The sequence below is a fragment of the Emys orbicularis genome, chromosome 8 (assembly GCF_028017835.1).
Source record: "Emys orbicularis isolate rEmyOrb1 chromosome 8, rEmyOrb1.hap1, whole genome shotgun sequence".
In the NCBI taxonomy this organism is placed as follows: Eukaryota; Metazoa; Chordata; order Testudines; family Emydidae; genus Emys; species Emys orbicularis.
The window spans coordinates 60,415,331-60,440,337 of NC_088690.1; the positions used below are offsets into that span (position 1 = coordinate 60,415,331).

Genomic DNA, 25,007 nt, shown 5'->3' on the forward strand with positions numbered 1-25,007 from the left:
GATCCCCAAGTTACATAAACCCGACGTATGCAAATCCGAGCTTACAGAAAAAGTTCCATAAGCTAGAAATAGGAGGGTTTGGGTTTTTTTGCGTAATGGTTGGAGATACGTTTCCGACGTATGCAAAATTTGAGTTACGCAAAGTTGCATAAGTCGGGGAGCGTCTGTAGTGGAAAGTCCTGCCACTAACTGAGCTAGTGCATTGCAACGGGCATACATGTGTTAGTGTACCTGTAACCATTGAGCCAGGGCATTCGGACTGTACTTCGTTGACAATAAACCTGACCAAGTGCCTTTGCTATGAACTGAGTCTGTGGTTATTGGGCAGTTCAATCGGAGCCTGCTGTATGGGCTATCTGGCCAGAGTTAGTACAGCACACACGCACGCACGCAGCCGAATAGCTATCAACAGGCAACATTTTAACTTTCAAAACAGGTCATTCAGTTACAGGAAAGTCAAACCAAAGATGATAAAAAGAGCTCAAGAGCTGTAACCTGGCTACAAGCAACACACAGAGCTGTAAACAGGGGAGTTTGAGTGGGAGTTTGGAAGGGGAGTCTGGGGGAAGACTAAGAGAGGCAGGCAGAGGATCAGACAGGCTAGTGAAGGGAGTGTGCAGTGTTCTGAAAGTGTTTTGGTGCTTGTTGGGGTTGTTTTGCTCTGGGTGGTGGTGTTTTGGTTTGGTTTGTGTTTCCCAGATTTACAGGACTTAGGTGGGAAGGCTATGACAGATACAGAGGCAGTAGTGGTAGTGACCCAAGCTGCGGAAGACACAATGAAGATGACTGGATGTGGAAGCTGTGGCATGTACACGATCATGGAGGGGGTACCTGAAAAGAGTTTCGTCTGCATGAAGTGCCGCCTGATAGAGCTGATGGAAGAAAAGATCCGAGGATTGGAGATGCAGGTGGAAACTCTGGTTGAGTTTAGAAGGGGTTTCGAGTGGATGATGGAGCAAAGACATGAGGAGTCTGAATGGAAAAGCTCAGACTTGCAGATGGAAGCAGGACCAGAACTCTGAGGGGAGACTGCTGGGTGAGGAAAGTGGACAGTGGAAGCATGTGACTAAGAGAACCAGGCAGAGGAAAAGACGGGCTAGTGAAGGAGAAATAGAGCTCAGGAACAAGTTTGCGGAGTTAGAAAATGAAGAAGGGGCACAGCAGGTGATCGCTGAAGGTGAGAGGGCAAGGAAGAAGAGAAGAGCAGTTAGTGCTATAAGAAGAGGGGAAGAGTCAATGGAGACAACAACACCAAACATGAGCCCCAGGAGGATATGGGATGGATTGCAGAGGATTGCAAGGGTGAATAGGAATCGAGAGGACTTGCAGCCAGAGGGAACAGGGGATAGACTGGAGAATCACGCCGTCACCAGGAAAAGGCAGGTCTACGTGATTGGAGACTCCTTAATGAGAAGAATAGACAGGCCTGTAACCAGAGCTGATCCACAGAACAGAAGGGTGTGCTGTTTGCCTGGTGCTAAGATATGGGATATGGACCCGAGGCTGAAGAGGATCCTAACGGGAGCGGGAAAGAATCCACTGATTGTCCTTCATGTGGGAACAAATGATACAGCTAGATTGTCGCTGGAACATATCAAGGGAGACTATGCCAGGCTGGGGAAGACGCTTAAGGAAATCGAGGCTCAGATGATCTTCAGTGGGATTCTGCCTGTTCCTAGAGAAGGGCGACAAAGATGTGACAAGATTATGATGATCAACAGATGGCTCAGGCAGTGGTGCTATAAGGAGGGCTTTGGGATGTATGGCCACTAGGAGGCATTCATGGACAGAGGACTGTTCTCTCAGGATGGACTTCACCTGAGTAGGGAGGGAAATAGACTTCTAGGATGGAGGCTGGCACAACTGATTAAGAGAGCTTTAAACTAGGAATTGGGGGGAGATGGTTGGGAGATGTCCAGGTAATCTCCATGCCGGATTTTAACATTGAGATGGAAGAAAACGAAGAAAGAAAGGATACAGCCGTGGGTAGAAGAATGGACATATGGAGGAAGGGTAGTGTAGATACCATTCTAATAGGTGATACTGGTGGTAGAATATCTGGGCCTAATTGGGTAAAGAATGTGAGCAAAGCCAAACAGCAAGAATTAAGATGTTTGTACACCAATGCGAGGAGCCTAGGTAACAAAAATGGAGGGACTAGAGTTACTGGTGCAGGAAGTGAAACCGGATATTATAGGGATAACAGAAACATGGTGGAATAGTAGTCATGACTGGAGTACAGGTATTGAAGGGTATGTGCTGTTTAGGAAAGACAGAAATAAAGGCAAAGGTGGTGGAGTAGCATTGTATGTCAATGATGAGGTAGACTGTAAAGAAATAAGAAGTGATGGAATGGATAAGACAGAGTCTGTCTGGGCAAAAATCACATTGGGGAAGAAAGCTACTAGAGCCTTCCCTGAGATAGTGCTTAGACCACCGGGATCTGATTTGGATAAGGATAGAGACCTTTTTAATGTTTTTAATGAAGTAAATACTAATAGGAATCGTGTGATCATGGGAGACTCTAACTTTCCAGATATAGACTGGAGGACAAGTGCTAGTAATAATAATAGGGCTTAGATTTTCCTAGATGAGATAGCTGATGGATTCCTTCACCAAGTAGTTTCTGAACCAACAAGAGGGGATGCCATTTTAGATTTGGTTTTGGTGAGGAGTGAGGACCTCATAGAAGAAATGGTTGTAGGGGACAACCTTGGTTCGAGCGATCATGATCTAATTCAGTTTAAACTAAATGGAAGGATAAACAAAAATATATCTGTGACTAGGGTTTTTGATTTCAAAAGGGCTAACTTTAAAAAATTAAGGAAATTAGTTAGGGAAGTGGATTGGACTGAAGAACTTGGGGATCTAAAGGTGGAGGAGGCCTGGGATTACTTCAAGTCAAAGTTGCAGAAACTATCAGAAGCCTGCATCCCAAGAAAGGGGAAAAAATTCATAGGCAGAAATTGTAGACCAAGCTGGATGAGCAAGCATCTCAGAGAGGTGATTAAGAAAAAGCAGAAAGCCTACAAGGAGTGGAAGATGGGAGTGATCAGCAAGGAAAGCTACCTCATTGAGATCAGAACATGTAGGGATAAAGTGAGAAAGGCCAAAAGCCATGTAGAGTTGAACCTTGCAAAGGGAATTAAAACCAATAGTAAAAGGTTCTATAGCCATATAAATAAGAAGAAAACAAAGAAAGAGGAAGTGGGACCAGTAAACACCGAGGATGGAGTGGAGGTTAAGGATAATCTAGGCATGGCCCAATATCTAAACAAATACTTTACCTCAGTCTTTAATGAGGCTAATAAGGAGCTTAGGGATAATGGTAGGATGACAAATGGGAATGAGGATATGGAGGTAGATATTACCACGTCCGAGGTAGAAGCCAAACTCGAACAGCTTAATGGGACTAAATCAGGGGGCCCAGATAATCTTCATCCAAGAATATTAAAGGAACTGGCACATGAAATTGCAAGCCCATTAGCAAGAATTTTTAATGAATCTGTAAGCTCAGGGGTTGTACCATATGACTGGAGAATTGCTAACATAGTTCCTATCTTTAAGAAAGGGGAAAAAAGTGATCTGGGCAACTACAGGCCTGTTAGTTTGACATCTGTAGTATGCAAGGTCTTGGAAAATATTTTGAAGGAGAAAGTAGTTAAGGACATTGAGGTCAATGGTAATTGGGGGAATTATTAGCTAAATTGGAAAAGATGGGGCTCAATATGAAAATTGAAAGGTGGATAAGGAACTGGTTAAAGGGGAGACTACAACGAGTCATACTGAAAGGTGAACTGTCAGGCTGGAGGGAGGTTACTAGTGGAGTTCCTCAGGGATCGGTTTTGGGACCAATCTTATTTAATCTTTTTATTACTGACCTTGGCACAAAAAGTGGGAATGTGCTAAGAAAGTTTGTGGATGACACAAAGGTGGGAGGTATTGCCAATACAGAGAAGGACCGGGATATCATACAGGAAGATCTGGATGACCTCGTAAACTGGAGTAATAGTAATAGGATGAAATTTAATAGTGAAAAGTGCAAGGTCATGCATTTAGGGATTAATAACCAGAATTATTGTTATAAGCTGGGGACGCATCAGTTGGAAGTAACAGAGGAGGAGAAGGACCTCGGAGTATTGGTTGATCACAGGATGACTATGAGCCGCCAATGTGATATGGCCGTGAAAAAAGCTAATGCGGTCTTGGGATGCATCAGGCGAGGTATTTCCAGTAGAGATAAGGAGGTGTTAGTACCGTTATACAAGACACTGGTGAGACCTCATCTGGAATACTGTGTGCAGTTCTGGTCTCCCATGTTTAAGAAGGATGAATTCAAACTGGAACAGGTACAGAGAAGGGCTACTAGGATGATCCGAGGAATAGAAAACCTGTCTTATGAAAGGAGACTCAAAGAGCTTGGCTTGGTTAGCCTAACCAAAGGAAGGCTGAGGGGAGATATGATTGCTCTCTATAAATATATCAGAGGAATAAATACCAGGGAGGGAGAGGAATTATTTAAGCTCAGTACCAATGTGGACACAAGAACAAATGGATATAAACTGGCCATCAGGAAGTTTAGACTTGAAATTAGACGAAGGTTTCTAACCATCAGAGGAGTGAAGTTCTGGAACAGCCTTCCAAGGGGAGTAGTGGGGGCAAAAGACATATCTGGCTTCAAGACTAAGCTTGATAAGCTTATGGAGGGGATGGTATAATGAGATTGGTCTTTGACTAGTAGCGGTAAATATGCCCAATGGCTTGTGATGGCATGTTAGATGGGGTGGGATCTGAGTTACTACAGAGAATTCTTTCCTGGGTGTCTGGCTGGTGAGTCTTGCCCACATGCTCAGGGTTTAGCTGATCGCCATATTTGGGGTCGGAAAGGAATTTTCCTCCAGAGCAGATTGGCAGAGGCCCTGGGGTTTTTTCGCCTTCCTCTGCAGCGTGGGGTACGGGTCACTTGCTGGAAGATTCTCTGCACCTTGAAGTCTTTAAACCAAGATTTGAGGACTTCAATGGCTCAGACACAGGTTTGATACAGGAGTGGGTGGGTGAGATTCTGTGGCCTGCATTGTGCAGGAGGTCAGACTAGATGATCATAATGGTCCCTTCTGACCTTAAAGTCTAGGATTCTATGACCATCTGTATCATCCTGGCAGCAGCAGCAGCAGCTGTCCTACCTCCGTCTGCTGAGCACACAAACCCTGTCCTCTGCGGTCAGCCTTTTTACAGACATGAGCTTTTCCAAAGGTCCCCTTCTGAACACACTCCCTTACCCTCTTCTTGGGGAAGGATCTGGCTGACTGCTGGTAATCCTCCGCCCCCCCGTTTATGCCTTGGCTGCAGAGTTAGTCACAGAACCCATATGCTGCTGCAGAATTCTACTCTGTAATCAAAGCTTTCATTAAAGGCTGTTTCTAGTCCTTATGGCTATGAAGGCAACCATCTGACTGCACTTTTGGCTTCCTGAGTCTGCAAACAACCTGAAGTGATAAATCTAAATGCTGCGCTTCCCCATTCAGCACCATACAACGTTGACACTGTAGCCTAATGATGACACTTTAAACAACAACATTGTTTCCCATGTCATTTTAGCAGAAGCACCATGCTAATGTGGTTAGCCGTCACTGCTGGGTGTAGGGGCAGAGTGCTGTTGGGCAGCCTATGGGGCTGATTTCCTTCACTGGGGCCTTTGGGCTGGTCACATCTTTTTCTTCCCCTCATGCAGCTGGTTTGGTGGTTCTCAGCCTGAGGGCTCTCAGGAGCAGCTGTTCCTGGCCCACACACCATGGGCTATGGGGCACTGTCTTCTAAAGAGACAAGAGTCTGGCTGTGTTCAGGGACACCCCTTCTTGGCTGGCAAATGGAAAGAGGGGCCACTGCCCAGCCATAGGAATCATGGTTCCTATGTGCTGCTGGATGACCCAGCTACAAGAGTGCCACAGGAATTGTGGCCTCATCTATGGAGGGATGCTCAGAGATGGTTCCTCCAGGTGCCTTTTCTCTCTCACTTACACAGGCAGCCTGAGGGCCCACAACCATTCCATTTCCTCAGCACCCCTGGATCTCTCACACCCACCCCAGCCTCCACTGGGGTTCCGAGTTGCCCCCTACCCCCAGAACAGAAAAGACTCATGAGGTCAGAGCTAGTCTATTCCAGGAGCATCAGATGCTTTGTCCAGTCCAGTCTGAAGTGCCCATGGTCCCCTGAACTGTACTGTGGATGTCCCAACGCAGCAGTTCTTAATCATTCTGCTCATAACAACAGCATAGGGAGAGAGACTGAGATGGCCAGCCTTGCCTCACAGGTCTCCTTTACATTTCCTTTCCCCGGGTAAGGACTGAGGGACTACATCATGCTGAGAGGCAGGATGGACACAGCACCATGATAGGCAGTGGGCATTTTCTGGATCCTCCTCATCCCATCCACGCTGGGCTTTCAGCTCTCTTGGTGCTCTCTCTAGATAGTTCATCACGCACCACTTTTCACTGGTTCGCTGGGAGATAACCAGTATTGCAAGCCGCTGTGAGGCCCAGTGTGAACTAACAGTGACAGATGTAAATGATTGTTGGATACAGCAGGTATAAATCATGCATGGCAGCCAGACTGCATGTAGAACTCCATTTGTACCTCCCCTCTGGGCATGAGCCCATCGATACATGTGCTGTGAAAGGAAGAGGAGTTGTATCTAAGACTCTGCGGAGTATGTTACAAATAGGAACTTGAGCCCTTGGATGCACTGAGCTCCGCACCTCCAGCACCATTTCTGCAGCAAATGAAATGATGTGCTCCATGAGAGCTGGGATTGGCATTGGCCTTCCATCATGGAGCCACTGGCAGAAGAAGAGATGAGGCATGAGCCTCCATTAACCTCCCCCTCCAGTGTCCCCTGGAGGATTCAATGGCTGGAACTGGGATATTCCGACAAGCCTCACTCCTGTGGTGTCTCCTGAGTATACATAGCAGGCTGTTGACCTAATTCTATGCACGGGTGCAGCAATCTCAGGAATGCCAGGAACAGCTGTAATTAAGGCTGCAGAATGGTTTCCATTCTAAGCCCCTGTTTAAATATGCTGATAACTTTCCTGATTGTTCCCCTTCCGAGATGAGATTTTCCAGTCTTTGTCTCTATTGAAGGGTGATTTTTATTTCTAAGTTGGAGCTAAAATGGTTCATCAGTTTGCAAGAACAAGGAAACTGCATGAAAATATCCTTTTCTTCTGATCAGCCAATTCTTGTGACTTTTTCCCCAGATGCCTTCAGTGCCCAAATGATAGGGGTGGAAAACTGGTAGAGTTAATCCTCACTGAGACAGATTTCTGAGTTCTGTGGTGGAAACTGATGTGGATTTGACTGAGTTATGAGCCTGGGAAAGCTGCACTCTGTGCATGCCCAGTACCTTGTGAATGGCAGTGGTAAGCTCGGAAAAGAGTGACATTCACCCCAGTTAGGAAGGGCTACGCACCACTTAACTCCTGAGAACTTAAGGAGGGAATTGGACTTGTGCTGATCCCCTGCACGGAGGAGGGTTTCATCCAAAGTGCCCAGTTTCAGCTGCATGCCTAACTTAGCTACACAATATGCAAAAGTTCAAGTAAGGTTTAGCTGCATAGTTACTTGGATTACATCTCAGGACAGCAGTGCTGCTGGCTGCAGTGATGGCATATATGTAACAATGCCCCTGATTGGATCACTCATAGGGACTGAACCTGGGAACTTTGGATCTTTTGAGCTTCTACTGCTTGGGCTAAAGGAGTAGATCACAGTTAAGCAGCCTCATCATTCTCTGCACTTGATCTAGCCTCCAGAGGGGGACAAAGAACCACACCATGTTAATATGGTTTACACACACATACTGGGTGCTGAGTAAATTAGTACATACCTCAGACTGGATAGACGAGGACTCACCCTAGAGAAACACTAAGTCAAAGATACACTGGACCATTATGACAATGGAAATAGTGTAAGTATACAGGGACAAAATATAATATTAGAAGATATTCCCAATATGTATCCAGGGTTGTAGAAAAATAGTGTCTGACGTTATATATATTGTATTGTTTGAGACTCAGTATGTGATCATAAAGGTTGTATCGCAGTGCATGCTCACAATAGGGCAGAGTTAAGGTTGTATAGGCAACCTTCACAGTGTCATTGCCTGCATCTGAGCGCTTAATTGTAAGGTGATGGGTCACCCCTGAACTAGAGTCTGATTAAGTCACATGTGGTGATGAGTCATTAGACTCCAGCCAATCCCCAAGCCAGGAGCTGGTCTGGTGATTCTCAGGGCAGGTATATAAGCCTCACAGGAGAAACAGTGACTCAGTGTCACTTTGTGGCTTGAAATGTTCCTCTGCCTGACAGTGGTAACACATGCCACAGGCCTTCATATGCTTTTGCTCCTGCTCCAGTCCTGTTCCTAGTACAGCTCCAGTCTAGCTCTTGCTCTGCCTTATTCCAGCCTGGATTTGGACTCCTGATTCTGGCTCTGACCACTAGCCCTGACTGCCACCGCTCTGACCACTAGGCCTGAGTTGCCCCTGAATGCAGATTGGGGTGGGGGTATTTTAACTGGAAATGGAACATGTCTGAGAGAAGGAGCTGTTTCCTTCACTTGAGGCTTATTATTTCAGCTCTGCTCAATCCGAGCCTGTGCCGCTGTTGGGCGACTATAACCTCCGTGCCCTTGTGCCGTTAAGCCTGTCAAATGGCCTTTATGTTTGTTTGTGATGGGCTGGGTGTCAGTGCAGCACCGCTACAGCCTGCAGTCCATAAATCAGTGCACTCCTCAAACCTCTCACGCCACCGTCATTTCAAACACACGGGCTTCCACCTCCTTTGATTTAAAAGGCCTCCGCAGACACCCGATAGCCTGCAGCAAAAAAGGTGCCAAAGGCGGACTCTGCGGGAGGTGGCAGGGAGGACATTTGCTAATGACATGAGCCGTGACTTGAGTTTCTCTCAACGGATCTCCGTGAAAAAAAAGACCACGGGGAGATCAGAGCTCAGAAGTGTCCACAGGAAGGTGCCGACAGTAGAGAGGCCTTAAAGGGAAGCTGTTAAGTTCTAAAACCTAGGCTAGGTATGAACAAATAAGGGAAGGGAAGGGAAGCTAGACAGCATGATTGTAAAGTGAATAGTAAAGCTTTCTTGAAACCATTAAAAACATTATCTGTTTTGACTGTGAGCTCGCTGAGGCAGTGGCTGTGTCTTACTCCATGTGTATGTACAGCACCTAGCGCATTAGGATCCTGATCTGAGTTGTAGCCTCACCATAATAATAATAATTAATAATGAGAAAAACAACACAGCTAAAGACACTTTTGGAAATACAGCAGCTCATGTTTATCTGGCATGGGGCCCTTACAGGGGATTTTGCTCCCCACAGAATTCTGAAAGGGCAAAGGCCAGAAGCTTTATTCTGTAGAAAGTGGGAACTGTGTTGACACTTGGAATGGTTATTGCTGAGCCATTGGCTGGCAGCCCCTAGACTGTGGAAAAGCAGAGCTGTCTGTGACCCCAGGCTGACTGAATCAGCAGGTTTGTAAAAGATTCCTGGGATATCTTGGGAACCAGAGTGTCTTCATGATGTCCTGGCACTGAATTATGGTTTAGCTGCCTGATGCGTAAGCTCACATGGAGCCAGACGATTGTCCACAGAGCTGAGGAATAGTTCTGCCAGGTGAGCTCAGCACTAACATGCTTCAGAATCTCCTCCCAGATTCACCTTCCTCTGATGATCAAATGAAAGTGGCTGAGAATTGTTCTTATGCTGATCCCACCCACTTTGGCTCATCCCAGGCTCCCTCTGCAATATTGTGGGGGGCGGGGGTGAGAGGAGAGGCAGGCTTTCTTCTAACCCAGATAACATGTGCATCAGGAGTTGCACACCATACTGGAAGATGGAAGCATCCCAGACAATCAGGTGGGGGGAATGAATCATGTTTTAATGAGCAACAATTATTGTATAATTTAGCCTTTATTAAGGTTATTAAGGGACTAGCGCACCGTCTACCAGCATACTGATTCAAGCAGCGATTGCTTTTAAAACATTAGGCTTTCAAAGCATGGAAAAGGAATGGACTCCGGGCCGCATTCTCTCCTGCCCTGCAGCACCTGTGGTCATTCACACCTGGGCCAAGGGAGTGCACAACTGCCAATTGGATCTGCTCACTTCTGTGCACCTCTGGCCCTGATCCTTAGCACTGGCTAAGGAGCGCTTGGCTCAGATGAGGAGGTGGAAAGGTGGCCCCTGGGCCACATTAAAACAATCAGCAGCCCTTAGGTGGTGGTCTTTGCATTAAAGCATCAGGAACTTGGATTTAACAATTCAATCATTCCTTTATTCAAAGACTGCATAACGCAACAACGGGGGCTATTGTCTGTCTGCAGGGCCCTGATCTACCCTTGCAGTCTGTGATAGGGTATGTACCCCACAATGCTACTGAAAGGAGAGTGCTCAATGAAAGCACCTAGTTGCACCTGGAGGGTGGACTGAAGAGGAAGCCCAGCTGGGAGAGGAGGTGGGTCCTGAGCATAGCAGGAGGAAGCCTGGATGAGATGAAGGCCTTGGAGCAATTTTGCAGTCCCTCTGGGGTTCTGGAAAATGGAGGACAGGCAGTAAGCCCAGGAAGGGCTTGAGGGAAAGGGCCTTGAAGGAAGGCCAAGGTAGGGAGAGGTCCAGAAGACAGCAAGGAGTCTGAGGGAGCAGACCATATCTTCTGGTTACAGGGGCTCTGGACTGGAGCCTGGAGGAGAGGGAGGGCCTGGGATTCCCTACCACTGGGAAAGGTGGTGCAGAAACACCTTCCAAGCGGGAGAAGGACTATTGAGTTTGGAGCCAGACCTCAGGGAGAAAGCTCTGGGAGGGGTTGCTCTGCACAAGAGCTGGCGGATGACCCTACCAAGTTTGGGAAGGGGATATGGGTCTGCGGAGAAGTGAGCCTATTAGGGTGCCACCTTTATAATTTCTGGTAAACAGACACCTGAGGCCCAGCCCCAGCCTACCCATGCTCCACCTCTTCCCCCGAGGCCCGTGCGCTCCTCTTCCCCCCCGTTGCTTGCTGCATTGTCTCAAGGAGCCTGCCTGTAGGAAGGAGGCGGCCCTGGCTGAGCAGGGGCTGGTGTGGGATAATGACCTTGGGGCCTCTCCCTGCCCTGTGGTAACCAGACTTTTGGTTCGGGTGCCATTGAGGGTTGCAACGTCCATGAAAACTGGGCACCAGGCAAGCCTCAATGGCACCCGGATACAGAAGCCAAAAACCGGGGTGTCTGGGTAAAAAACGGACGAGTGGTAGCCCTAGAGCCCATGTGGGGGTGAAGAGTTAGGTCTAGTTGAGCTTAGTTTATTGGACTCTTTAATCCCACCTCTTCCAGGGTAGACAAAGGTAACCCGGCTGAAGGGCTGAGTCACAAGGAGAGGCAGAGCACAGCAGGGACCGGAACCGCTGTCAGCATGCGGCGCTAGAGGAGGAGAACCTTCTATGCCACACCCAGCCATGAGGGGGCGCACCTGTGGTGAGTCAACTGTTCCACCCAGTCCCACCTTCCAAGATGGTCTCTACAGGCAAAGCCCACCCACTCCTTACACAATGACAGCTGCTCCCCACACCCAACGCACCCTTCCCCCCTCACACGGGGCCCCTACAGCCTTAAGCCCATGCTGTGACCCCCCCCCACCTCACATCTGCTGAGTGTCTTCTGGGGTGGTGGGTGGAGGGGGGCACCATAACTGTTTGGAAGGACTGGGGCCTTGCTTCTCCCTGGGCAATTGCTCCATGTGCTCAGGTGGGCAGGGGTCTCTCCTGGCAAACGGAGTATGTAGCCCCACCCACCTGGACAGCGAACTCTGGTGGGAGCCCTGGCTGACACCTCCTTAGCAGAGCAATGATAGCTTGTCAGCTGGGAGGAGCCCCCATTCTGCTGGGGAGGTGTTCACAGCAGTCCCTAAAGCAGCAGATTTCAGAGTTGGCTGCCCATTGAGATACATGGGGCAGTCCTCCTCTCTCCGACCTATTGCCTCAGGCTGCCTACAGACTCAGTTAGGCATCACTGGGGTAGATACGCCTGGGTCACACGCAATCACGCGGGCTAGAAACGTAATTTTTTTAAATGGCGGCTGACATTCTGGCATCCTCATGTGACTAGAAGCCAGGCTGCAGGCATGAGGCCTGTAGCGCCTATGACTTAATCTGGCTTTGGAGGTCCATTAGTGCTTCTGGGTATTCTTTCCCCAAGTCCCCCTTCCCGTGCCTTGCCATCAATCCTCACCTAGAAGAGAGAGAGAAATGCTGGCTCCCGCGTGAGCTGGGGCTAATGACGTTCCATTACTGGGTAGCAAGAGCACTGGGGTAGGTAATGCGTCCCAAAGGGCCTAGAGTACCATTTCCGTGCTGCTTCGGCTCACCGTACCGAGGAGCAGCAAGTGGGCTCAGCGCTCTACCCCAGGGTGGGCTGGCAGCCTGCTGCAGCCAGCTGCCTCCTGTGCAGCTTTGAAGAAGGCTGTTCTGGTTGAGTTCTGTCTGCTCCCTGCAGTTCTTGAAACGATGGGCTGCACTCCACTGTGACACGGGCGGGACAGCGCCGATGGCCGCCTGGCTCGAGGCAGTAGAGAAACGCCACATGCACTTGCTTTCACGCAACAGAGCAGAGGCACAAACTCGCCCGGATTTGATTAGCATGGCAGTAGAATTCCTGGGGCCAGAACAGGCTTTAGCTCAGGGTCTGGAGAGCCCAGCCCTTTGGGCTGCTCATCAGCCTGCCATAGCACATAGGGGGCAGCAGAACCATCCTTCAAAGAGCTGAAGGGCCAAGGATGTCCCTGGTGGAACTCCATAGAAGTGAATAGCATTAGATCAGGGAGAAATTTGGGCCAAAATATGTACTGGAGAACTTCTCCCCAGTTTAATTTAGAGATAGTCTAAACCAAACCTGGGATTGGATTAGGGTGACCAGATGTCCCGATTTTATAGGGACAGTCCCGATATTTGGGCCTTTTTCTTATATGGGCACCTATTACTCCCCACCCCCTGTCCCGGTGTTTTACATTTGCTATCTGGTCACCCTAGATTGGATTGACTCTGGGGTGAACAGGGCTGATTCTAGGGGCAGGGGTGTCACCTGGGCACTGACTTCCTGGGGGTTACTGTACCACTGGGTTTTGGTTTTTTTTCATCCTCCCCCTCCCCCGCCGCCCCAGCTGGCCATCTTTGCATTTTTTCTCTGCTCTGATTGGCCGGCTTCTCTTTCTTTCCTTTTTCCCCTCTCTGCCAGGGCTCTGAAAACATTTTTCACCCTGGGCAGCAAAACAGTTAGAGCTGCTATTGGGACCAGATGTTGAATATCTGAATCCCCATTCTGCAAATGGACCTGTCTTTACAATGAGCCACATTGAAACCCTGGATCTGGGTAGCCCCAGCTTCGGGGTGTTTGAAATCCTGACCAGAATGGTTGATTTGGGCCTGTCTCTAGTTTTAAATAGATCTCAGAAAGCAATGGTGAGCATTAGTGCCACCCCAAGACATAGGATTTCTCCTGTCAGCATCTTCCCCTCTCAAATCACCAAACACAAGGGACAGCCACTGGCTAATGTCTTTAAGGCTCCTTTGCACTGCATAATGCAGAGGGTGACGACACTGCCTTTCAAACACAGAGGAGCAGGAAAGCAGCTAACCTTCAAGCTGGTCAAATTCAGCAAGCCCCCGCGTAGCATGGTCCTGGAAACCAAATACACGTTATACTGTGCTTGGCCTCCGTTCCCTCATGAAGAGAGTCGAGTTTCACACATTGTGACCCCCCTTTGGGATTCTCAGAGGTGTTAGATGAAACCTTTTATGAGTCTGACAATGTCTTAAGTGCTATTTTAAACCATGGGTTTAAAACATCTGGGTGGTCCTCACTGCTCCCTTTATACATGACAGCCATTGCCTACAGCTGTAGCAAGTCATGGAATTCATTAAAAGTTTTCCCAGTGCAATGTTTTCTTCTTACACACTAACCGTCTGGCCTCAAGGTGGCATTGTTACTGTGCGGAAGGCAGAGGGAGCCGGGCTGTCACATTCACGGACATTTCATTCGCCTAATCTCTGTGCTTCTCCAAAGCTGGGGTCATACCGTTCAGGACCGAGGTGTATAGATAGCATCCTGCAGGCTCCTCTTTAGTGCTACAGCAGTTGGTTTAGAAGAAAATAGGTCAGTTTGTGGCCCTGATCGAGCAGTCATTTAAAGGGGGCTTCCAAGCAGCCTGATACCACAAATCTTGAGACATGAGCTGGGGTTGGCGAAGGCCAAAATGTGTAGTCTTGAGCACCAAAAGCCGGGCACCTAAGTAAGTAGTCTGGTGTTTTTCCCCTGAAGTGCTGAGCACCCGCTGATTTGATCGGGAGCTGTCAGTGAGGCACTCTGCATCTCTGGAACCTGGGCCATTTAATTTAGGTGCTTGAGGATGATCTGTCTGGAATATTCTGGCCTAAATCCCTGGAGGAGATTTGTCCATTCTGCTGCCGCTTTGCTGCAATGAACAGCCTAGCCCAGAGTCTACGCAGCTGAGTGCTGGCTGAGAGCTGTCTTATGAGAACGTAAGAAATCTTAGAAAGTGGAACTGTCCATGCAGCCTGATGTATGCACCCTTTGCTTAGTCGATCTTAACTCTACCCCTTCTGCTTTCCCTCCACATCCTTCAATTGCTTCGGTCTCCTCATGCAGGAGCCTCCGGCTGGGGTTCCTGGCTGTGGGCAGTGGGGCTAAAGAAGGGAAAAGGGAGCACACGGCATCCATTGACCTTCAGAACTTCCTCCGTGTGAGCTCTGTAGGTCTCCAGCTCAGGACGGGGGAGAGGAGGAGGCAAAAAGAGGCTTGGAGGGACCAGCCAGTCTCTGCCAGATTCTCATCCCCTGTCAAACCCACAGCACAAAACAATGTTAGTAAAAGCCAGAGCCATCCCTCTTCGCACGATGGAAACCCCAGCCAGGGGCCTCCAGGGGCAGCCTCCATTCAGGGCCGCCCCTGGCAGCATGGCTTCTGCAGGAGGCATTGCTCTCCTGTACCTCTATGCACATGTCCTTTGCTTCTGCTAGGAACACCCCTTCCCCAAATCTACCTAGCTCTCAGGGCTCCGATGGTCTGGGGAAGAGTGTGGCCTTACCCTGCTGCCACTTCTGCCTGGCCTCCTCCCCGCCTTTCATTCAAAGAACTAGAAGGTAACCCTGTGAGCTAAAAATCCCTACACAGGAATAACCCAGACAGGGGAGAATGAAGTCTTAGTCTCCCTCAGTTTCCCTGAGCTCCTCTACCAATGGGGAAGTGCAGCAGACAGCATGCACATCATTTTAAAGCAGGCTGGGACCTTGTAACCCTTCTCCCAGCTAGCCATGAGCCCTTGGCAATAAAATGTGTTTCCTCTCCCCCAGGAAGGGGCAGTGGAAACACATTTATAAATGTCTGGGAGATGGATCAGGCACTCAGTTCAGACATGTTACAGATCCCCACTGCTTTATGAATGCAGCCTTTCCCCTTGTCTCTGAGGACAGTTCCTGTTCCCTGGATCAAAAAACAAAAGCCAAATCAAGTTTTTGTGATCCTACCGGCCGCGAATGCTGCCTTTGCTTTGTATGCTGCATTTGTTTCTCCTTTCCTGTGTAGCTGGAGCCAACAGGGCAATGCTGAGCCCAGTTTGAATCCCCACATCGGAACTTGCTCCCATGGCTTCAGTTTTGAGCCAGACATGGAGCGGGTCTGTCGTACATTTCCGGTTTGGATGCAGCTGCAATCTTGCCAGAAGGGCCGTACTTGGGAGATTGTGGCCCTAGGTGAGGAAGAGTTCTGGGAGCAGAGGGGGGATGATGATGCTGCCATGTGGGGTTGCAGAGGAAATGTTTTGTCATTAAGGCAGTGGCTTGGGGCACAGCAGATATTGGTTCATTTCTCAGCTCTGCTACAGGCCGACTGTCACCTAGAGAAAGTCACCACTCTCTGTTCCCCATCTATAAAGTCCTTCCTCTCCCACCCTTGGTCTGTCTTGTCTATTTAGGCTGTAAGATCTCCAGGGCAGGGCCTGCCTCCTGCTGTGTGTCTATATAGTACCTAGCACAGTGGGCATAATAATCTTTAAAAGATTGATGAGAACAGCTCTTGGGGGTTTTGGTGCTATCTAGTCCAAACTCACATTCTGCCTCCAGCCTGAATCCTAGCCTAAAGCTAAGCCAGATCTGAATCACCTCCCCCGTGCCTCTCTAATTACTTCTATGCACATTATTTCGGTGCTATCTCTTCAGGGGCTTATTATACCTGTACATGTTACATCCACCTCTTGTCTCTGCCCTAGGCAGAGCTCTTCTACTAGACCTGCACCCACAGCACTGTAAGGATGGGTATAGTCATGCTGCAGTAGGCATGGCCGATTGATTATAACTGGCCAGAGATTACCTGGAGCAATGCTATTAAATTCAGTACATTTCTCCCCTGGTTCTATTGAGTGCAATCATGAGCTGTGTAAGTGACATCTTGTGGCAAGGCATTTTGGGGGCATTGCTAGGGGCATGCCTCAAGGAGATTCAGCAGCAGGCTGGAGGAGAAGATGAGTTTCTACCAAGATTTATTTCCTACCCAGGGAAGATTGCCCAGGGAAGCTGTGTAAACCTCTTCTGTTTGTGGAACAAATACTGCAAGAATAACAGGAGTACTTGTGGCACCTTAGAGACTAACAAATTTAACAATATTGCTGGGTGGGTTAAGGGAACTACTGTTGTGGCTCCTTGTGGCATGTAGCAGTTTAGATAGTTTAGTGTCCTTTTTCCTTTGTAGAGAGGCAAAGTTTGTCTTGTAAATGGCTTGTCTAGTTTTTGTAAAGTCTATCCATGAGGAAGTTTGTGTGGAAGGTTGGTTTCTTATGAGAGTATCCAGTTTTGAGAGCTCATTCTTAATCTTTCCCTGTTTGTTGTATAGGATGCTGATCAGGTGGTTTCGCAGTTTCTTTGAGAGTGTGTGACACAGTTTCTCAGCATAGTCTGTGTGATATGTAGATTGTAATGGATTTTTTACCTTTAGTCCTTTTGGTATGATGTCCATCTGCTTGCATTTGGAAAGGAAGATGATGTCTGTCTGTATCTGTACGAGTTTTTTCATGAAGTTGATGGATTTCCACTCCATACGGCTAAATGCAGTGCCTTGCATAATGACAGGTTTCAGAGTAGCAGCCGTGTTAGTCTGTATCCGCAAAAATAACAGGAGTACTCTAAGGTGCCACAAGTACTCCTGTTATTTTTGCGGATACAGACTAACACGGCTGCTACTCTGAAATACTGCAAGAGTTACTGCTGTGACCCCCTTGCCCTCCCCACTCCACTGGACAATTGCCTGTGCCCTTGCTACTCAGAAGCCTTGATATGCAGCTGGCAGATTTATGGCTCACTGAAACCAATCCCTCATTATCTTCCAGCAGCCTTGAATAAAAGAAACTTTTGGCTAAAAAATAAACCCAGTGCCATGTACACTGCATGCAAAGGTTGGGTTGAAATAGAAAGGAACAGCCCTGGAGTGCTGTCTTCTGTTCCTATATGTGTCTTGCTCACCCTGAGCAACCCTTTATATTCTGGACACCCTCGTCGTACAAGGCAATTGACCCAGCTTAAAGTGGGTAGCAGATGTACTACAGTAGAGCAAAGAGTAATAACTTGTTAGCAGCATATGTCAGTCCTCATGCGGTCAGGCCATTGTGAGCTGTGGGTATGGCAGGTCTCAAGCTGAGGGCTGCTCTTGGCACAAAAGTTGCACCAGTTCAACTAAAATTGATGCAAACTCCCTGTGTGGACGCTCTGAATCTGATTTGACCATGGCTTATACCAGTTTAGCTAAAGTTGGCAAAGATGGATATTAGCCAGGAGTAAATCAAATTAAGTGTCCACACAGGGTTTTGCAATGGTTTAAAGAAGTAAATTGTAAAACACATGTTTTGTTTAACTGGTGCAACTTTGGGGGTAGACCGGGCCTAAATAAGATTGGATGAGAGACCTCCAAAGGAGACCTATGGAGTGAAATCCTGGCCCTGTTGAAGCCAGTTGCAGCTTGCCATTCGCTTCAGTGTGGCCTGGATTTCCCCACAGTGTGGTGGCACACTGTCAGGGTTCCCTCCCCACTCTGAACTCTGGGGTACAGATGTGGGGACCCACATGAAAGATTCCCTAAGCTTATATTCCACCAGCTTAGGCTAAAAACTTCCCCAAGGCGCACATTCCTTTCCTTGTCCTTGGACAGTATTGCTGCCACCACCAAGTAATTTAAACAAACATTCAGGGAGGGGCCACTTGGAGCCCTTTCCCCCCCCCAAATATCCCCCCAAGCCCCTTCACCCCCTTTCCTGTGGAGGCTTGAGAATAATATACAACCAAATAGGTTAACAAGGTGAGCACAGACCAGACCCTTGGGTTTTTAGGACACTAAAAACCAGTCAGATTCTTAAAAGAAGAACTTTATTATATTAAAAAATAAATAAAAGAAGCACCTCTGTAAAATCAGGATGGAAGTTAATTTTACAGGGTAATAAAAAGATTTAAAAATACAGAGGATTCCCCTCTAGGTTTGACTTCAAAGTTACAAAACAGGAATAAACCTCCCTCTTGGCATAGGGAAAATTCACAAGCTAAAAGAAAAGATAATCTAACGCATTTCCTTTCTATTACTTACAATTTCTGTAATTTTAGATATATCATTTCAGGATCTTTCTAGGAGATGTTTTTTCCTGCCCTGGTCTCTCTCTTTGTCTCAAGAGAGAACACACACAAAAGAGCACAAACAAAACCTCCCTCCCCCCCCCCGATTTGAAAATATCTTCCTTCCCCATTGGTCCTTCTGGTCAGGTGCCAACTAGGTTAATTGAACTGATTAACCCCTTTACAGGTAAGTGATTCTGTACTTCTGGCCAAGAGGGATTTTATATGACTGCATACATAAAGGTTGTTACCCTTCCCTTTATATTTATGACACACACTAATAATAGTGATTCATGGCACTCTTCCCTCTTGGTCGTGGTACCATGGGTGCAAGGCTGTCTTTGGGTGATGCCTTTTCTGCCCTCCACCCTGACCACTTATGGTCTTTACAGCCCTACTGTAACTTTTTACAACAGCAGGTGTCCTGGGCAAAACCCATCTGGGGAGCTACATTCGGCCTACGAAAGCTTGCCCCTAGCTTCAGGTGGATTCATTATTCTGCAGGATACTGTTTGGAGGCTACTACATTTTCTCCAACTATAGCTGGGGTTCAGTGATCCTTGTCCAGGTCTCTCTGGTTTTGTCTGCATAGCTTTCCTAGTGCCTTGGGATTTTAGCGGAAAGGTGCTATATAAATGTCAGTTGTTATTAGAAAATATATACTATGGATGTGATTCTCCTCTCACTTATACCAGTTTTACACTGGTGCAACTTCATTGCAGTGGAGTTAACTCATTTGATACTGATGTGAGCAGAGAATCAGTGTGTGTGTGTGTGTGTGTGTGCGCGCACGCGTGTGTGTGTGTGTGTGTGTGTGTGTGCAGAGAATCAGGCTGTGTGTGTATGTGCGTGCGTGCACGGAGGGTATATGGCTTTTATCTGTGCGTGGGCAGCTCTGCTGACACTACTTGTCAGCTGGGAATCCCAGTGCAGGGTTTTGCAATATCATTCGCTTATTACCTTGGCTCTTCTTGTTTTCAGGAAGGGGAAGATATAGCTGAATCTTGCAATAGTTGGTCAAAACATACCTCAGCATTACAGAGCCGAACGAAAGCTTTGTTGCACAAAAAAGTGACTTATTTGTCAAGTTGTTTTCTTTATGAATAGATAGGATGAATGGTGCTCTATGAATGCAAGCTATGGTAAACCAGCGCACTTTCATTTGGAGAGAAGGTGGTCTAGCAGGGTGGGTTCTATCCCCGACCTGGTGGGTGACCTTGGACAATTCTCTTCCCTTCTCTGGGCATATATTTCCCCTTTGACCCTGGCTCTGCCTTGTTTTTTAGACTGTAAGCTCTTTGGGGTCATGGCCATCTCTCACTATGCGTATGTACAGCACCTAGCACCATGGAGCCCTCAGGATGCCACCACCATACAAATAATAACTTTACAAACAAGAATCACAGCACTACTAGCTGCAGCTACTTCTGGAGGGAGAGCAGTCAGCTCTAGACCCTACCAGCTGGGGCTGAGAAAGGACACCAGAGCAAACCACTTACTCCTATAAGCCATACGGTGGGATTTGTTAAGGGCATTACAAGTGTGGCATTAGCTTATTTTTTAAGGCCTCAGTTGAAAGAGGCAGTAAATAATAGGGAACTAAATTTGATCTCTCAGAAGTACAAAGGACTGACTTAAGCCCACCAAGCTTTGAACTTCTGGCACTGGCAAGTCTAGATAGAACAAATGACATGCTTAGACTACTAAGCCATTCCTTAGTCACCTCAGCTGTGTATTTATCTGTGTTTAAACTGCCTAAGTACACAATTGCAGCTGGAGTGCAGCAGCAGCTACAATTAATGTTGCATAATATTTTCCATTCTAACCCCCTGTTTTCAGACAGTTAGAACTTTCTGAAACTTTCTCTGTTTGGGCTGAAATGTTCCAGGCTTGGTGTCTAAGATTGAACTTTTTTCTTTTTTAATTTGAGTGAAAACAGTTCTTTGCGCTCAAAAACAATGGAAAAAATACACCTGTGCATGCACATATTCTTGCAACCTATTTTGAATAGCTCTGGTGCTGAAAGATCAGGGGGTAAGAAGTGGAAATGCAGCAAGGAACTAGCCCTCACTGAGAAGTGTCTTGGAACATTCCAGTGGAAATTCATTTTGATGTGGCAGGAGTGTTTTTAAAATCTCATTCAGTGCAATCAATTTTGCATGATGGCATTTAGCTCATAGCAGGCTCAGCTTGGCTTTATAGAATCAGAGGGTTAGAAGGGACTGCAAGACTCATCTAGTCTAACCCCCCTGCCAAGATTGGGATTCAGGCAATCCTGGGGTCATCCTTAGTTCTCCCCATGTTGCAGGGGAGTAATCTGCACCAGCTCTTTACCTGGCACAGACTACTTGCTAGGAACGCAAGGCATGTGTGTGAATGGACTTTGGATATAATGATATCTATGTTCTTTAATGGTCCTGGTTTAAAGACAGATTCTTTTAAACCCTTAAGTGCCCCAGGACATCTAGTTCAGAGGCGCAATGCTGATGGAGCCATCATAGGAGGCCATGGGTATTGGTGAGGTGGAAAGACCATGGCATTCAATGGGTTCTCATAGCTTTGTTTCACCTCTTCTCATGCCCGACACTTGCATCTCAGCTGGGGCCACTTTAATTAATCAGTTTAGCAGCATATTATTATTAGAAACTGTTTTCAGTTCAATTAAGATCTTGCAATGTGTCCGTTGTGCCCATAAAAGTGAATGGAGTCTCAGTTCTTCTTTATTAGGAGGTTTGTTGGAAGATTGAAATGTTAGCTTAGAGGCACTAAAGCTGATGATAGCACTTAGAGTCCCCAGTGAGAGCAGGGCCTTATTGTGCTAGACACTGTACAGACACCTACTCAGACACTCTCCGCCCCAAATTGCTTACACAGGGCAGGTGACTTGTTCAAGGTCACATGGCAGGTCATAGCAAAACCAGGCTTCAAACCCATTTGAGTCGCAGTCCCGTGCCCTTCCCGCTGGGCCACGGTGCTTCTTGAGAGATGCTGTCTGAGTCAACAGAGCCAATGGAGCTACTCAGACTTATGCCCACGGAGGATCTAGCTCTTTGTTGTTTTGAAAACCAAGAGCTTTGATTGTGACAAATTCCACCTTCCTTGCACAATTGCACGCCACAAACACCAGGACAGTGGTCTCTAAATCCAGCGGGCCATGGGGATAATTCCCCTGCAGTCTCAGCTGGATACAGTTTTCCCCTCCCCAAGCCATCAGGGGACAGGTGAGAGAGGCATGCTTCATTTTATGCCCCTCTAAAGCTGTTTCAACTCAGAGGACTGGCCAACAATGAATGCAGGTTTCTATAGGGGCCTAGACTGCTCGGGCTCTGAAGTTCAATTCAGGGTGGATGCACGGCTGGTGGTCTTCCAAACTTCTGACCAGTGCTGACCATTACACCCTCCACCTCCACTGTTTCCACCTCCCCTTGTGCAAGGCTCAACCCTCTGGACCCTGACAATGCAGAGCCAGATGTGTTCCAGCTGGGGCGCAGGAGAACTCACTTCCCCAGCAGGGCGGCATGTATTGTCTCGGCCAAGCCCTCACTCCTTGCTGGAGATGGGAAGAAGGGACCAAGGCCCAGAGTCAAATCTGAGCCTTTACAACAGAGCAAAGAGCTGGGTTGGGCCACCAGTGGTCCGTCTGCCTGGAGAGGGGCCTGCCGAAGAGACAACAGCTTTGCTCATCTCTGGCATGGGTAGTGTTACACCAGGAATGAATGTGATCAGAGGAGTCTTTGTCACCCTGGTCTGTGCTATGGTACCCTGAGAATGGAAATAGCAAGGGAATGGCGCCGAGGCAGAGGGGGACAGCAGGGAGAGATGGCTGAGCTGAACCATCCAACGCATGACCCAAGACCCTCCTCTTCTTGTCTGGCTGAGTCCCCAGCAGGGCTGTTCAACTGGGGCCAGAAAGAAGGTGAAAACTGGCTGCAATGGATAGACAATCACTCTGCGCTAGAGCGGGGTGGGGACAAAGCCTCTTGGTCCTGGCTTCACCACTCTCCCGTGCCAGTTACTTATGCAAGAGCTGCTGCTCAGGGAGCCTCCCTTTTCTTGAAGGAGTGAGAGCTGAGACAAGGCTACCTGGTTCTTTGCAGCTGTCAGTTTCAGAAGGGGGGGGGGGGGTTAAGTATCATGATCCCCGTAGTACAGATGGGGAAACAGAGGCACAGAGAGGGGAAGTGACTTTCCTGAAGGTCATTCACAGCAGAGGTGGGAAGAGAACCCAGGTCTCTGACCTTCTTGTGAAGAGTTATATGTTCTCCTCCTTCAGCCCGCAAGAGCTTCCAGAAATGAGTATACCAGGAGCGTCACAGCAATTCCTGCTAGCTCTAATAGGGCTGTGTACAGTATTGCCCTCCTTCTGTGCCCCTTTCCCCTTGCAAATGGCAATAGTTTGATGAAGATGATGGCAAGGTGGGGATGGAAGGGAGCTCAAGAGGGGATCCAGTCCATCCCCCGGTGATAAGAAAACATTTAAACAACAAAAAACCATCTTGGCTTTAGAGAGGGATCTTCTACCAAGGGGAGGAAGGAGGCGGTAGAGGAGACTAACACCACATCACAGTGCTTGTCATCTTGACAGCATGAGGGTTTTCAAACTGGGCAGCCCCCTGCATTTATATGGAGATATAGCTATGCCGTTGGGTTGGGAGGCTGGGGGAGCAGCTGAAGAGGAAGTGCTGTTCCTTTAAGACAGAGGAAGGCCATGGCGGGGGGAGATATCCCCTCCAAAAGGGAAGTTCCCTGTGTGTGTTTGATCCAAACTGAAAGGCTGTGCTAGCGGGTTTGCGGAGGGAAGATGCTAAGGAAGCGTGAACTGGCTGCTTTCAGCAGAGGCTCCCGGGCAGCCTGCCACCATCTCACTTTCCTGCCTGTGTTTCATTTATTTATATTTTTAATTAATGGAAATTTCAGCTCCTGTTAGATCAGGAGGAAGCAGTAATAAGCAGCCTGTGTGGTACACGAGCCCTGGACTTCTCACCGCTCTGGGCCACATTTTTAAAGCACTTTTGGAAATCCCGTTAGGCGCCTGTCTGCATTTCAGGCACCGCGTTCCTCGGGGTGTGTCCTTCACTGGGAGCCAACCCGAAGGATGTGAAAACTGGGAACAAATGAATTCTGCTGGGTGCAAAGGAATGTGTGTGTATTGCAGCAAAGGCTCTCCTGCCTCCACCTAGGAAAACATACCGGCTTCGTCCCTCATCGCTCCTTTCCCCAGACAGTCGCTCAGGGTGAAGGAACTGTGTTTGAACCAATGCCAGCATTGATGGAGCCAAATAGGGAGAGAGCCATGTTTAAAACCATCATCTAATCTTGGGCACTGAGATAGAGTGGAGCCCTGTCTCCTGCATCATTGCCTCTGCCATTTTCCACTCCACCCATGGACATGCGCGTGCTAGTTCATTTGTCTCCATTCACTAGGGATGTCAGCGCCTGCCCCCATATCCCACTAACTGCTGTCAGGAGGGTCTCTCCCCCCAGAGTCTGAATGGGTCATCTCAGGTGGGTTCCTAATCTGGCGGTTGTCAGCTGAGAGGTTTCAGAGATTGCAGAGAGTTTAAGGCCCCATTAGATCATCTAGTCTGATCTCCTGTATGCCCCAGGCCATTAAATTTCACCCAGTTACCCCTGTACTGAGCCCAGTGACTTCAGTTAACCCAGACCATTTCAATCTTGAGCAGACTAAACTGCCTTGTGTGCCACAGGCAGAGCACTGGAGAGACTGAGGTACCACCAAGGCCCCTCCCAGGGCAAGGGATTGATTAGGTGACACATGCCCAGATGATGCTAGCAGACCATCCACGCCCTATGCTGCAGAGGAAGGCAAATAAAACCCCAACGTCCCTGCCATTCTAACCTGGGGGGAAACTCCTTCACAGCCCCAAATCAGTTTGACCCCAGGGGTGGTGAGTTGTATGGGCCTGTGGTGCCTGTGCTCCAGCAAATTAAGGGCCCCCGGCTCCACCAATATTCGGGGCCGGGTTTCTCCCCTGGCCCTGGCTGCTGCCCCCGCGCGCCTCCCCCAATCATCCCTGCTTGCCCTGGGCAGCGGGCGGCTGCCCCCTGCAGCTTGGCACTACGCTCCCTAACTGGCCACTGCTGGCTACACGGGAGCGGTGCCGGGGGCAGGCTGAGGCGGCTGCTGTGCCTGAGGAGGGGAGGAGGCGCATGGCAGCCTCTCCCCCTGGCAGGTGACTCTGAGTCAACTCCGAGTGGGGCTTTGGGGGGCTTATCCTGGCTAGACTTCCTGAGCAGCAACCTGAGAGGGCTTGGGCGAGTGTCGTGCCGGGGAGGGG

General features: G+C 48.4%; 1 protein-coding gene across 1 annotated transcript in view; it reads left to right on the plus strand.

Moving 5' to 3' along the window:
- The first annotated feature begins 776 nt into the window (after positions 1–776).
- The window catches only part of LOC135882896 (histone H4-like), a 41,253-nt gene continuing 17,022 nt past the window's right edge, over positions 777–25,007 (plus strand). Inside the window, exon 1 of the mRNA XM_065409930.1 lies at positions 777–908. Coding sequence (XP_065266002.1) covers positions 777–908 — 132 coding nt within the window. The remainder of the gene's footprint in view (positions 909–25,007) is intronic.